Source organism: Vicia villosa, linkage group LG2, assembly GCF_029867415.1.
Source record: "Vicia villosa cultivar HV-30 ecotype Madison, WI linkage group LG2, Vvil1.0, whole genome shotgun sequence".
NCBI classification, from domain to species: domain Eukaryota; kingdom Viridiplantae; phylum Streptophyta; class Magnoliopsida; order Fabales; family Fabaceae; genus Vicia; species Vicia villosa.
The window spans coordinates 183729464-183744979 of NC_081181.1; the positions used below are offsets into that span (position 1 = coordinate 183729464).

Consider the following 15516-nt stretch of genomic DNA (forward strand, 5'->3'; position numbering starts at 1 on the left):
GTATCTTAGGATAATATGCTACTCCACTGGTGACATATGTTGACATACTCCATTAATAGAAATAACAAGGAGAAAATCCAGAGCATGTGCGGCTTGCAAACAACCAAAAAATATTTTTATCTCGTGGTGTCAAGCTTACATCCATATTCTTAACAATTTTACTAAAAAGTGCACTCACCAAAATATATTGTGCTTTAGGAGGGACAGTGCCCTTGATAGTAAAAGTGCTAAAGTCAAAATCTGAAATCACAACCCTAAGACCATCCAAAAATCCGTCGAAATCTGAGTCCATACTATATACCCCACTCCCTCTTAATATATGTATGATCTTGTAACAACCAAGATTGAGCCCTAAAAGCCATAAAAGTGTATGAGGCAATCTCTATTGCCGAGTACAAACCCAATTCCCAAACTCTAATAGGTAAAGATACAACCCTCCATTGAAGGTCCTAGAAGAAAGGACATCGACAACCATGATGTCTTCAACCGCCTTTCAGAACTCTTTATGAAACCAAATAGTTGCTTCCTCCATATATTAGGTTGACATGTTCTTACGCCAAAAAATGATTTGACAATACCCATGCAGGATCGAAGTAGAAGAAATTCATTTTGAGAATCCTTAGTTGTGGTAGAAGATGCAATAACTCAATAGCTCTGGAAGCTCTCTTTATGGACAACTCTTTAAAACAGCCGTCATCTCGACTAACAGCCCATTCAAGAAAATCCATCCCCAACATCGACCTTCCAATGTCTAACCGGAATAAATCATCACAAAGTTTACTACCATCACATGAAGGCCAAAAAATCTTAGTCTTACCAATATTAAATTTGAGACCTAATCTCAAATCCGTCTCCTCAATGATGTCTATAGAATATACCACTTTTTTACGTATTTCTGTATATACTTTATTTTTTCTCTCATAATTTTTTTTTAAAATATAGTGAATAGCTAATATATCTAAATATATACAGATTAAATATATTTCTTATTAATAAATTTAATTTTTTTTAGGAGAAAATGCAGTTTTGACCCTCTATTTATATTATTTTAACTTTTAAACCCCCTTTTAGAAAATTCAGTCTTTTAGTCCCCACGCTTACTAACTTTTGGCAATTTTTTAGTCCCCCACCAAAATTGCATATGTTTGCATGTTTTAATGATGACATGGAGCAGTCAACACGCTGCCAACTTCATTACCATCTATATCATCCATATCATTATCACTTGCAACTTCATTCTCAGCCATATCATTATCATTTGCAACTTCAACATCAATATCAACCTCATCCTCAACATAATTTTGACCACCATCCTCATCATAATCATGTACTATGTCTGACTCATCTATCACTTCTACTGTGTGCTCAACATAAACATCCACCATGTCAAATCCTTTTAAATCCTCAACTAACTTAAGAACATCACCATCACAGTTAAAGGGTCTCAGACCACGACTAAAGCTATACTTGGGGTTCCAATACCACATGCATTTGATATTCCTATATCCCTATTTTATTATCAATTTTTCAAACTGCATATATAACATGAAATCTGTATCCCGCAACCAATCCATTTCAGACACTATTCCATCCACATACCATTTAACAGACTACTCTACTAACTTTCCCATATGATGAATTCTCAGCTTAATGCATTGACTCTGAGATGGTCTCAATGACAATGTTTACAATAAGTGTATTGTCTAAAACAACCAGATAACAAGATAAAATTGCACGAGGAGAAAAGAAATGGGAATCATTACATACCTCAAACAAAATCTGACATCTTCTTTATTCTTCGATGAAAGCGGAATGGGTGGAATGTCGCTAGTGTTGTTACTGGTCCTTGCGTTTGAACTTTGCGTCATTTTAGTTTTTCTGGGTTCTTCGAATCACTATTGTTTAGGGTTGAGTCGTTAGGTTGAGAGACTTATGGGTTTGAGAGATAAGAGAGGAATTAGGATGTGAGAAATAAGAGATGATTAAATCACGTATTCAGAAATTATATTTTTGAAATAATGAATTTTTCAGAAAATATATTTTAATTAAAAATAAGAGCATGAAATATGTATATTACGATTTGAGATCCTCTCCATTTTTCAAAAGAAATGGAGAATACAGTTACTAAAGTATTGGTGTATAAATATATATTCTTGAAATGTGTGACATATAATTTATGTAATTTAACTTGTATCTAATGAAAACATTAGTAATGGTATTCTCCATTTCTTTTGAGAAATGAAGAGGATCTTAATCCCCATATTACGTGGTACAAAGGTCATTGTTCCATGTCATCATTCAAACATGCCACATATGCATTTTTGGTGGGGATTAAAAAATTGCCAAAAGTTAGTAAGTGTGGGGAATAAAAGAATGAATTTTGTAAAAGGAGGTTTAAAAGTTCAAAATAACATAAATAGGGGGTCAAACCTGCATTTAAAACTTTTTTTTTTATAATTAGACCGAGACTACTTCCATTTCAATGCAACAAAAAAAAATTGTGGACCGCATGTAAATAAATACTTATTCTCTTCGTCTGATAATAAGTGTCTTATCTGAGCTTTGCACGATTCTTAAAAAAGTGATTAGATGTGTTGATTTTAATGTTAAAATTAATATCATTTACTAAAGTATCCTTATTTATTATAGGTAGCGAAATTGTTGAATAACGTAAAAGTTAATATATAAGGGTATAGTAGTGAAAAAAAATAATAATATTACATTGATATTCTAAAGAGACATTTATTTTGAGACATAAAAAAATTAAAAAGAGACACTTATAATAAGAGAGAGGGAGTTTTTTTTTTCTCATCATTGATTAACAGAATTTTTCATAAGAGAAATGAAAATCCGTGAGAGAAAAAAGAAAACAAATTTGTTACGTTTTTTAAAGTGCCTCCTCATTTTTTGCATGTGCTTTGAATTTTCCTGAGATGCATTATGTTACATTACTCTTTCACTCTTCTCACCAAGCATCTTCAGAATCTAATGAGAAATCTCACACTTGATGTGCTCTCTTCATTTTCTAACAAACTATTTCACCATCCATTTGTTACGGGTGCAGTTACCGTGCATAGATAAAAATATATGCATCATGCATAGATTATTATGGACCATTGGATTATTTGATCAAATTCTAGACATTAATTGTTATTACTCACTACTTAATACTCACCACTCAATACTCAATACTGGATTAAAAACATGATCCAATGACTTATGTAGGCTTATGCATGGTGCATAAGGATTTGCCAACAGATTTTACTGCGTGGGTTCTGAAAAAGTGCCTAAAGGCTTCATCGATCATTACAAGTGGACATTCGAAACTGTTCCTTACACAAAATGATCATGTTATCTTTATCTATCCATCTTGGTTACTGTGTTTATAAGAAAATCTTTTAATGTTGGTTTTCGTGTTAGTTATAGGTTGTTCATATTGTGCCTCGACACACTGCTGAAAAATTTGCAAAGAGCGTGTGAATTTATATTGTGTGTATGGCGCTTAAGAAGTTTATCAGTATTGGTTTTAATAAGCAAGTTCGGCCACTTGTGTCACGATTACCTTTCAACCGATGGTTTGATTAATTCATTATCTCTCTTTTGTAATTCAGTCATTGCTAGTGGTGATGGAATTTGGAAGAGTGAGTTTGTTAGAGATGTCGAGGGGGATGATAGTGATTTTGTAATAGATATTCGGGCATCAGAAGACTGAGTTAGTTAGACAGATCTTATATAAATAGGAGTATACGGTTGGTACTGCATCTGCCGATCTGCTCTGATCCAACTAGACCTTTATGCAAGTTAATGTTATCTTCATCAAATATATGCATGTGTTTGTTCTCAACCCAATTTATTCATAATTTGCAGGTTTGAAATCGAAGCTGATTACGGGCCAGTTTGTTTGAGCTTTAAAAAAATAGATTTTTTCTTTGTATTTTTTAAAATAGATTTTTTAAAACTGTTTTTCAAAATATTACAAAAAAATTTTATATTCGATTTTTCTAAAATTAAACACTTTTTGACATCCTATAACATAAACATACATAATTGAAGACCAAAATTTAGTCAAAATCACAATTTTTTCAAAAAATTGTATTTCAAAAATGATTTTTATGAAAATCTATTTGAAATAGCTTCAAAATTAAGTGATTTTTTGAAATTTTGATATCCAAATTTTTTTCCCATAAATAGATGAAATACCTAAAATCACATTTTAAGAATAACTATTCAAACAAAATTTTTATTTGAAGCTTTTATAAAAACTTTCTTTGTAAAAATTTTTTCACAAAATTTAGTAACACTATAAAAATCATTTAAAATAAAAGCCAAAACAAACAAACCCGTATACATCGGGCTTCTACTCATGGCAGCAGCTGGCTATGATCCTCAGGTGGCACATAAAGTATGTAAAAAGGTAGGAACATTAGATGGACGTGACAATGATTCTATGCTTACACGTTTTCTCGATAACCATCCATCAGGAAGAGAAAGAGCTGAAGCATTGGCTCATCCCAAGTTAATGAAAGAAGCACTTTTTTTATATAATGATGTAAGAGCAAGGTGTGGGTTTGAATGATTTCTTTTTATAGGACTAATAATTTCATCTATATTTGCAACTAACTTCTATGTTTGATTCACTTTCAATGCAATTCAGCATGTGAAAGAAACCAGTGCACTAGCACCACCATTAATTCTAAACAGTTCCTCTTGCAAAAGCTCATAGTGATTTAAATTAAAACTGACCTGACCTAATTCGTTAAAGAAAACAATATTTGGTAAACAAGACAACCTATTCAAATTGTGAGTAAAACACGCGCTATTTCTTCCGAGTATTACACTTAATGTTTTATTTCCAACAAATATAAATTTTAGGTAAAGGTAATATTTTGCTGTCTAGGGTCTAATCTCATATGCTTGTGTATACATTCCGAGTACTATTATTGCAGTAAAATTCAACCGCAATTACAGTTGTGATGTTTTACAAAGATCTTTAAAACTCTTATACTGTGACAACAATATAGTTTCATGAGGTAATATGTAGATGTATAGGAGACCTAGAGCATATTCCTTCCCACTTGCTAATTTTAACCAATGATAATAGATACTTATCAGTTTATATTGGTTTTCTTGTTATTTACTCTGCACATATTGTAGCAAAACAGAATTTTGAGAAAAATTATTTCTAATCCATTGATTTCATATGTTTCTTCAATTGTAGTAGATTCATTTCATTGTTAGAGTTTTTTAGGCAAGTGCCTTGGCAACAAAAAAATTTGAAGATGTACATGAGATAGAATGTCAGTACCTTAAAATTTCACAAGGCAGGGCGTCTTAAAATTGGCCAGCTATGTCTCTAAAGTCTTTTACCTGCGCAGCTGATGATGGTGGTGTTGACAAAAAAAGGAGCAACTTCACAGGGTTCTCTGAAGCTGAAAATCGGTTGTTGATTCCACTCCTAATGGTGGTGGCTGGAGGCATATGTGATGTAACACAGTGGATACCAAGAGTGCTCAATTGAAAAAGCCTAGAATAATGACTAGTGTTGTCATTAATATTTACAGAGGACTCTTTTCAGATGACTCTAAGGGGAGGGACGTTATGACAAGTAGACGGCTGTCATGTGTTGTAATAAGCTGACGGTCGTCAGCGTGATGACGGGAAGACCGTCACGGTCTCCAGAGGGTGACAATTTGCATGATGGGCTGGGTGACAGTCGTCACCCAAGTGACGAGCCCGTCGTCACAACCACCAGGGACCGGTTTTGCGCAACTGGTATAGTTTTTTGTGTTGTGTTTGCGTGTGGTTGATGTTCGTATTCTGTTTGGATTTTTTTGGTGAAAATAATTGATTAGGGTGAATTACTCTTTTTATGAAATAGTAATACTAATTGAATCAACTCTATGAATATGAGCCGTGATGTTGTGATTATAATTATCTGATGTGCATGTAATTATAATCATCGATGTTGAGGTGTGTAGTTTAGAAGTGGGAATTATTGTTAATGCATTTTGACATGTTGTTATGGTTAGAAGTGGAACCATGTGTTGTTGTTGCATTATTATTATATGTCATATATCATATAAGTCGGTGTTGTGAAAGAGGCGTGTTAGGAGTTCAGAAGTGGGGACCAGTACATGTCTGGTTCTAGAAGTGGGGACTCGGGGTACAGAAGTTGGGACCCGGTTCAAATGCAGAACAATTGTTATGGGGACGAGATCAATAACAAACCTTTGATGTCCAATTGGTACCGCATGAATAGTGTCGAGTTGTGAGTCACATTGTATACATAAAGACATTGTGACTTGATTGATTGATTGTTGTGTTGTTGCGTAAATGGATGTGGGTTGTTGATGTCTTCTTTAATTCTACCCTTGCATTCTTTCACACCGTTAATATATTAAAGTGTATTCTCACCCATTTCTCGTTTTTTTTTTTGTGTTGTTCAGTACTATGTTGTACATATACTCAAGGGGAGTAAGTGCTGCTGTGAGTTCCACTTACAAGAAAGCATCTCTCTATCCATCATTATACGCGCCTTGTAGATAAAATTGTTGGTAGGATTAATCATTGGAGCACAAAGTTATTAAGCTATATGGGTAGGGTACTACTCGTCAAGAGTGTGTCTTATACTATAGCTATATATTGGATGCAAAGTCTCACTCAGCCCAAATTTACCATTCTTAAAATTGAGGTGGTGTGTAGAACTTTCCTTTGGACATGTGGGATTGAATTGAGCAGGAAGAGTCTGATCGCCTAGAATAATTTGTGCAGCCTTAGAAAGTATGGAGGTTTACTTATCTTAGACATTCACACTTAGAATCATACCACAATGTTGAAACTCTTTTGGAATTTAAGCACTAAGGCTGATAATATGTGGGTCAAGTTGGTACACATATATTATATGAAACATGCGAATCTGATGGATTTACATGTCAAGGCAAGTCACTAATGAATCATGAAAGCTATTCTTCAATAACGTGCTAATGTGGATAGGCTGAAAACTGACTGGGAAATCATGGTGGCAAGAAATTCACCATGAAGGTCATGTACTTAAAGTTGCATACTGCTGATTTAGTACATGTAAGCTAGAAGAAGTTGTTTAGTGGTAATCTTGCTAGGCCGCATGCGCTGATGGTGTTATGGATAACCTGTCATGGTAGGCTATCCAACGAGGACAGGCTTTTCCGTTTTGGTATGATGACCACTGTCGTTTCTGTGCTAAGCTGATACTATTAACCATTCAGTTTTTGGATGTATTGTGTTGAAAAATATTTGGTGTAAAATCTTTGATTGGATGCAAGAACCAAGGGAATTATATGAGGAATTGAATTGGATTGTTTCGAAGTGTAAAGGCAAAGGGTGAAGAGATAACATCCTAAACTTGACATTTGCAGATACTACTTATGGCATATGGAAGTTTAGAAATTATGCGTGCTTCGGTAATAGTATAAATAATACAAAAATAATAGATAACATTTTAGATATGATAGTTTACTGAGGTATAGCAAAAAGCTTAGACCACGCATAGCTCTTTTATTGTTGTAGTGTGGTTGGGCTTGATAGTCTTGTTGACTTAGTGGGATGATTCGAGCGATCATCTTGTACCTCATTAGTTTTTGAATTAATACAAAGTTTATTTGATTAAATTTTTTTTATGTCCTTAAATAAACCATTTATATCATTATAATATTTAAAGCATTTTACTATTATTTCTCATCAACTACAAATAGAATTTAAAAGTCTATTACTACCTCTAGTCCCATTTATAAGAAAAGTTTTATTTTTTAAATACATTGAATAAATAATGTATATAGACAATATATTGTCTAGATATATTATTTATTCAATGTATCTAAAAAGTGAATTTTTTATTATAAATGGGACTAGAGGGAGTATTATTATTATTATTATTATTATTAAGATTTAATGGAAATACATGGATAGTGTAAATCACTTTTACACTATGAGTGAAATTATAACCATTAAATTTTGTTCAAAATTCTTTATTTTTTACTTAAAATTATTATTTTTAATATTTTTTTAACCTTTAATATTTAAAAAAGAAGGGGACAACTTCTTTACCCATCACAAAAAGTTGGGTAGTGTACTTCCAACCAATCATATGATTCCATCTCATTTAACACATTTAATTATTTATTAAAATACTATAAATGTTTGTTGTTTTCAAAGCATTTTATAAAGGAGGTAACCTTACCCAACTTTTTGAGTTGGGTAAATAAGAATTCACCAAAAAAGAAATAAAAAAATTTCAACACCCACGCATAGAGCGGGTCACATTCTAGTTGGTTAGTATCTGAGTGCCAATGGTATAAGAGAAAAAACAAAAGAAAGTTGGTTATGCCTCCTCTTTTTTTGCATATGCTTTGAATTTTTATAAGATGCATTCTGTTACGTTACTCTCTCACACATCTCACCAAGGCAGCTTCAATTTTTGATAGAAGAAAACCTAATGAGAAATCCCACTTTTCATGTGCTCTCTTCATTTTCTAACCGATTAGCTTCAAGAAAACCATTTGTTACTATGGCCAAAAGATTTTACGGCGTGGAATCTGAAAAAGTGCCTGAAGGCTTCATCGATTTTGTAAAGTGGAAATTCCAAAAATACGAAACTGTTCCTTACACTAAACGATCACGTTATATTTTTGTATCTAACGCTTATGATAGAAAACGCGGTGAGACACAGTTTGAAGAATTCAAACAAAGTTTCCAAGGAAAAGCATCGTTGCCTCCTTCACATCCAGATACTGTTAGGGCTACAAAGATTCTCAATAACATTCTTGATGCATTGCAGACAGAGAGGAACAAAATGAGGTCTGCTTCTGATTATAGCTTTTTGCAGCTTCTTTGGTTGCGTCTTATTCGAAGGTCACCACCTTCTATGTCCCATTTGGATGGATTAAATTGGGAGATTTTGGTTGTCAATGCTTCTGAGTTAACTTGCGAATGTTACGGTGGGGGCAAGATGGCTATATCCCAGGTTATGATTAACCATTTTTCAACTGATGCAGAGATAGCAACTCTTATTGCACATGAGGTATTCCATGATTTTCCTTTGTTTTTTACTTTTTATTATATCAAGATGATTTAATATGTAGATAATTATAGGTTGCACACATTGTGGCTCGACACCTTGCTGAAAAAGTTGCAAAGAGTGCGTGGATTTTAATTGTGTGTATGTTGCTTGAGAAATTTATCAACATTGACTATAATAAGCAAGTGTGGCCGCTTTTCTCAGTACTACCTTTTCACCGACGGTATAATTAATTCATTTTCTTTCTTTTTGTAATCCATTCATATTCATTTCATTCATTTGTGACCTTATCTTTTCTATTGATGCATCTATATTCTGTTATGGCTTCTTTAGTTCATTTTTGAATTGCACTACACTTGGAGCGTTGTGGAATTAAAATACTGTGCTATATCTGCTAATCTGCTATAATCCAGTAGCCTTTTCTACAAGTCAATGTTATCTTCATCAAATATATATGTCTGTGGTTGTCCACAATTTTCAGGTTTGAATTCGAAGCTGATTACATCGGGCTTCTACTAATAGCAGCAGCTGGCTATGATCCTTGGGTGGCACCTAAAGTATACAAAAAGATTGGAATGTTAGAAAGACATGACAACGACTCTATGCTTACACGCTTTTTCGTTACCCATCCATCAGGAAGAAAAAGAGCCAAAGCATTGGCTCGGCCCAAGATAATGAATGAAGCTCTTGTTTTATATAATGATGTAAGAGCAAGGTGTGGGGTTGATTGATTTCATTCTATAGGACTGCACATTCACCGTGTCCACAAACTACAAATGCATGTAGTTGAAACCTGTCATAAATATTGTTTTTTCAATTCTAGTTTATTTTCATCTATATTTGCAATTAACTTGTATGTTTGTTTCAGTTTCTATGGAATTCAGCATGTTAAAGAAACCAGTGCACTAGTACCACCATAAAATACTCAACAGCACCTCTTCGAAAAGTTCATAGTGATTTAACTAAAAGTAAAACTAGCTGACCTACTTCGTTAAAGAAAACATTATTTGATAATATTTTTCTATATTTTTTCTATATCTCTTAGACTATTTTAAAGTAGAGCATTGCTACAGACAATCACTCATACACTCATCTACATAACTACAACACTTGTTTTTTAAATCTTTTTGTTCGGTTTAACAGGTCTAAGGAATGTATTAACGTTGTATTTTTAATATTGTTTCTGTGAACCAACAGAGTGCATGAGAGTACAAGACAGTTTCTGTGGTATATGAGTAATTATCACTTTCCATCTAAATATATCTTCTCTCAAATTATTAATGTTCAAGATTTGTGGTTTATTTATATTCTTAGATACTGTTTTCGGTGTTTTTGTTGATCTGCTTTGGTTTCTGATTCTGTTTTGATATTCCCTTTAGAATTTGAAACTCCTTTAGAACTATCACGTACAAGTTCTTAACCTATAGGAGTTGTCTGTTGGTGAAGATTTGGGATTTAATGGTGTGTTTATCTCAAGGTTTCATGTACAAATCTCGCCGGTGCTAACAATAATTGTATTGGCTCAGTTTGTTCAGAATTTTGTTCTGACTTCAATTGGCCTTCAGCTAGTGGACGGGATAGATTGATCCCCTAGTCTGTTAGATGGCCGAATACTGAATTTCCAAAAAAAAATGATGTACAGGTTCTTTAATTTCAAGGGGGTCAACACAATAACATGGCGCAAAATGTTTGTATTATTCTTAGTAGGTTTCTTTCAAAAAGAAGGTTAAAGGCCAAGATGCTTTCTTAAATGTTGGGCATACTCTTACTGCATAGTGAGCATACTCTTACTGCGTAGTGATTATCGATGCAGAAGATCCAAATATATATATATATATATATATATATATATATATATATATATATATATATATATATATATATATATATAGGCATTTATACCAAATTTGCCATATGTTGATGCAAAATGAATTTGCTGATACGAACCAAGAGTCCTCAGGCTGAGAGGACTAAGGAATATCATATGCCCAAAATTTCGGGATCCATGTTCATTTTTTATTCTGAGTCTGCATTTTCAATCTATCTCAACAGAATTCACAGATTGGAGCCAATGGAATATGCGAAATCTATCAGCCCAGCAGCAACTTTAGCTCAAATTGTTGCAGAAAACAGAAAAGTTCTTAGTCACGAATATTTGTATTAGTGAAGTAGTAAGAATTGCTAAAGTAAGCAGTAAAGCATAGTGACCATGATTTTAAATTGCGGTAGCGGTTGCGACTGTTGCCATTGTGGGTGTTGCTATGCACATTGTGGTTGTTGCAACTTAAATCCTAATTGGGAGATGCTTAAAATGGAAAGTTGACAAACTGTTAAAATTAAGATTTTTCATTAAATTAGAGGATGATTGGAGTTGGGAGTTATAAAATTTCAATTTTTGGTAAGAACAGAAATGACAGTAATTATTTGATGGGTTTTTAATACGGACCGCATTTTAAAACCATGATACCGTCATGGAGAATGATGGAAGTGATTTCACTAAACTTTGTGAGTTGTTCTTCTCTCAAACTATTGAGCAGTACGGAACAGGAAGGTGATGACTCCACCATTTGTAAAATCTTGTAAAACAGTATGAATGATGAATTTGACTTCCATGTGCTAAATTTGACTTCTTCATTTACTTACCACGACTAAACCTTTTTTTTTTTTTTGCTACATCTTGCATCCAATTTCTAGAGAGTTAGATTGTTCATATTACAGAAAACCATAAACTCTTTTCTTTCAATTCAGCCAGCTTTTCATCCCAAAAACTGATTGAAAAGAATAGAGTGATTTGTATTTCATTATGTAAAACAGATGAGAAAGTTCGAATTCCAGTACAAACAATTTTCTAAGCAACCGTAGTTAAATGTACATGGAGTGACAAAGTTCGAATTCCAGTACAAACAATTTTCTATTTTTTAGTTACAAGAGTGTTTTTCTTATATATATAAATTTCAAAGTAAAACAGAATTTAAGTTACTTGTTGTGTACCACACCCTTAGTTTATTAGCCCATAAGTTAGGCTCAAATATTTGTTCAATTTAAGTGTTTCTGCTACAACCATGACCATAGCTCAGATTGATCATCAATGCCACAAAACATGTTGCTCAAATTCTCTTCTTTGATCATGTGATCAGTCTAGTTTTTGATACTGAATATCTGTTACTGTTTGATCCATGCCCCACTTTTGTGTTTGTAACGATACGATGGTATACAAACATATACTAAAAGATTGACCATTTTACCTAAAGTGCCCTTCCCTCAAAATAAATTAACACTACACTTGGAACATTTTAGTATTTAACAAAATAATCCTAACACTTTTTATTGTCCAATGAAAATGAATGATTTTGCAACGTGTCACTCTTCAAATTCTCCTTCCCTCATTCCACCGCCCTCTCCTATCCCTCTGCACTCTCTCACTTTCAACACAGATTCTCTTCTCTTTCTCTCTCCTTTGCGGCTAGGGTTTTCAGATTCATTCATTTCCTTGGTTCTAATAATTCAAATCGTTTTGTGACTAATTCATTAAAATTTGTTCGCGTTACAGGCAAAAGCTGGGGCTGGTTCTACAGTGAAACTAATCTTTTTCCCTTTTCTCACGCGACTTCCACTCCGTAACGAGGCTTCAAGTCTTCTTTTTCGGCAAAGTCTTCCCTCAGAAGTGAAAGTCAAGATCCAATTTGTTTCCATGGCCACAGATTTGAAAGTCAAGATCTTGCATATCCTTTTTCATTATTCTTTACTTCTATTTTAATTTATCCTATCTAATCCTTTGTTGCATTTTACCTATTTGTGCTATTGCTTAAAAGAGTTTCATGTTTTCAAACGTTTATGCTTAAAAGAGTTTCATGTTTTCAAATGTTTAGTCTTATTTTTCTGTCGATATATCAAGATCTGTTGCTTTGATGTCAGCTGAAGCTGTGTTTATTTTGATTCCTTCCCAACAAAACTGTTCCATTTGGGTAAAATTTTGGGTGAGGGTTTTGCCATTTACATGGGTGTTAAATGAAAGTGACAAAAAAATTGAAACTTTTGTACTATATTAAAAAAAATTGAAACTTACGGACTACAATTTTGGACTATATTCTTACAGGTTTTGTTCCTAATTGAAACTTGAAAGATTTTTTACCCTTATATAAAATTTACAATTAGCTTCTATTTTCTTAGTGCCTATAGTTTTTAGTTATATAGATTTGATTTCTCTTCAAGCAAAGGATATGTATGTTAAAAGTTGATAACTAGCTGGATGTGCACTTAGGCATTTTTTTTCTGGTGGATTGGTTGTTTGTTTAAATATCCAATGCAAAATACAACATCCTACTTTACACTTTACAGTTAAACTTTAAGCAGTACCTTCCACTTATCAAAGTTTCTTCTTTGTAGATAAATTAGTGACATAAGCCTTACTGTGGAAATATTTCATTTTTATCATGAGATACTGACATTTATTAAGCTTATATTTTGCTAAAGAGAGCTGCCATTTATTTATTTGCTGAGTTACAATGTATTAAAAATTTGTTATTGATTCAACGGCAGGGACTTGTCTAAAAGAGATTACAAGTTAGAAAATCAGTAACTCAACGTGTTTGTACCTGGATTGGAATCCTTCATCCACATTGATCACAATAGGGCTTTTTGATGGTTGTGTCTCTATTGTTTCTCTTCTCAAAGATAAGTGTATTTCCTTACAATATTTGTGTTTTTCATACAGTAAAGTTATGCTTACAATTTGAGAAGCGCTTGAATATGTTATGATCAAAACAATTTGGTTTTTAGTTTATATAATTTTGGTTTAAGTGTTATTCATATGTGTCCTTCAATGGTATGGGTTGATTGAATAGATTTAGTTTAAGAGTTTAGTCTAAGTGTTTCTCATCATTTCAAAATATACGACTTTGTATATGCAGAAAACAGGGTCGATCTATAGTGTTAAGTTACTAGCTTTTTGAAATAGTAGGTGAGGGTGCTACTCTTAATCTGTTGATTAATATTTAAAGATTCTAAATTACTAAATATATTTTTTAGTTATTTATACAATATTATAATTAAATTACCCGTGCGGGAGCACGGGTCTCTTACTAGTTCATTATTATGGTTGATGGATTCAGTTGGTTCACTAATTTTCAATGCCAACGATATCTGCAAACACCATATATGAGTAAAATTAGCAAATAAAAAATACCACAAGTGACAAGTTTTTCTAGCTTTATTGAATAGAATAAAAACAATTTCATACAGCACGACTTGAACATCTCTTTATTTTTATTCCTCCATCAATTTGGTAAAAGAAAATTCCCATCGTATACTTTGAAAAGTTTATATTAAGAAAACAAATATTTTGAAGCGCAACCAACTAAATCATATAGCAATAATATATCTTGGCCGCACTCCTTTAAACTTAGGACCTCCCTTTAAACAAAAAATCACAGCCAAAATAACAACATCAAGATCTCGGTGGGATAAATGGAAGAACACAAAATCTGCATATAGGCATGTAGATATCACTATAAGTACAAAGAAATGATAGCATAGCAGCATATAGCCATATAGCATATAGGTATATTACACTTAGAATGTTTCCATTTAGTAACATTGTTTGGCTATGTAAATTTCCATCCTTTGTTGTTAAATGATACTCTCTTCTTTGTGCTATTTCCCTTATAAGAAGAGGAAGGTTTCTTAGCATAATTTAAGGTCACTCCTGCATTTACAGTGGTGCTGTTGTCCAAGTTGAGAAACAGTATTGTGATTCCTTTCTATAAGTTAGTATGATTAAATCAGATTTCACAAAATAATCATGCTTTTTAAAAGAAAAAGGCAAATGTTAGTTACTATATAATCATGTGAATCCAAAACAACTTCACTCACAGATTCCTTTGCACAATATGCATATGTTTTGATCTTCTTTGTTCCATAGAAGGTAGTTTTTGACAGAACACATGATCCCATGAGTTGGTGCCAAAGAAGAGCACTGTATTTGGCATGAAAGTAGTTGTATTCGATAAACTGTAGTTTCCTCCAATCAAAGTCTGTCTGCAGTATGTTATGGTGCCATAAGTAGCTGACATTCCAAGCTGATCCAAATACCTGCATTCGATATGATTATATCGATAAAACGCTTTTTAGGAATTCCTACTGATATATTCATAAATCACGGAGAGTTACACTTTACACTACCAGAAGCTATTTACAAAGGGATCATACACAAGATGGCAGCCACTATTGTAAGACCCTCCTGCTTCACCAACCCACTTTAGTTGAGGTTCGTGAATTTTGAAGAACATTTTTAAGGACTCACTACTTCTAATTTAGAACCTCACATTAAACTCAGAACACAAAATCACAGCCAGAATAACAAACTCAAAATAACATCAAAAACTCGGTTGGATAAATGGAAAAACACAAAATCAAACATGAACTCAGAACACAGTACCGTCATTGCACTTGTGGTTTCATCGGAG

The 15516-nt window shown here is 33.1% G+C and overlaps 1 protein-coding gene and 1 pseudogene across 1 annotated transcript; one reads left to right on the forward strand and one right to left on the reverse strand.

The window, feature by feature from the left end:
• Positions 1–8542: 8542 nt before the first annotated feature.
• On the forward strand, positions 8543–9972 carry LOC131650823 (mitochondrial metalloendopeptidase OMA1-like). Its single transcript, XM_058920535.1, has 4 exons — positions 8543–9055; positions 9127–9275; positions 9534–9767; positions 9921–9972. Exons 1-4 carry the CDS (start codon positions 8543–8545, stop codon positions 9970–9972), a joined length of 948 nt encoding a protein of 315 aa, XP_058776518.1.
• A 4526-nt stretch (positions 9973–14498) lies between these two features.
• On the reverse strand, positions 14499–15495 carry LOC131653216 (heparanase-like protein 3; annotated as a pseudogene).
• Between the last annotated feature and the right edge of the window lie 21 nt (positions 15496–15516).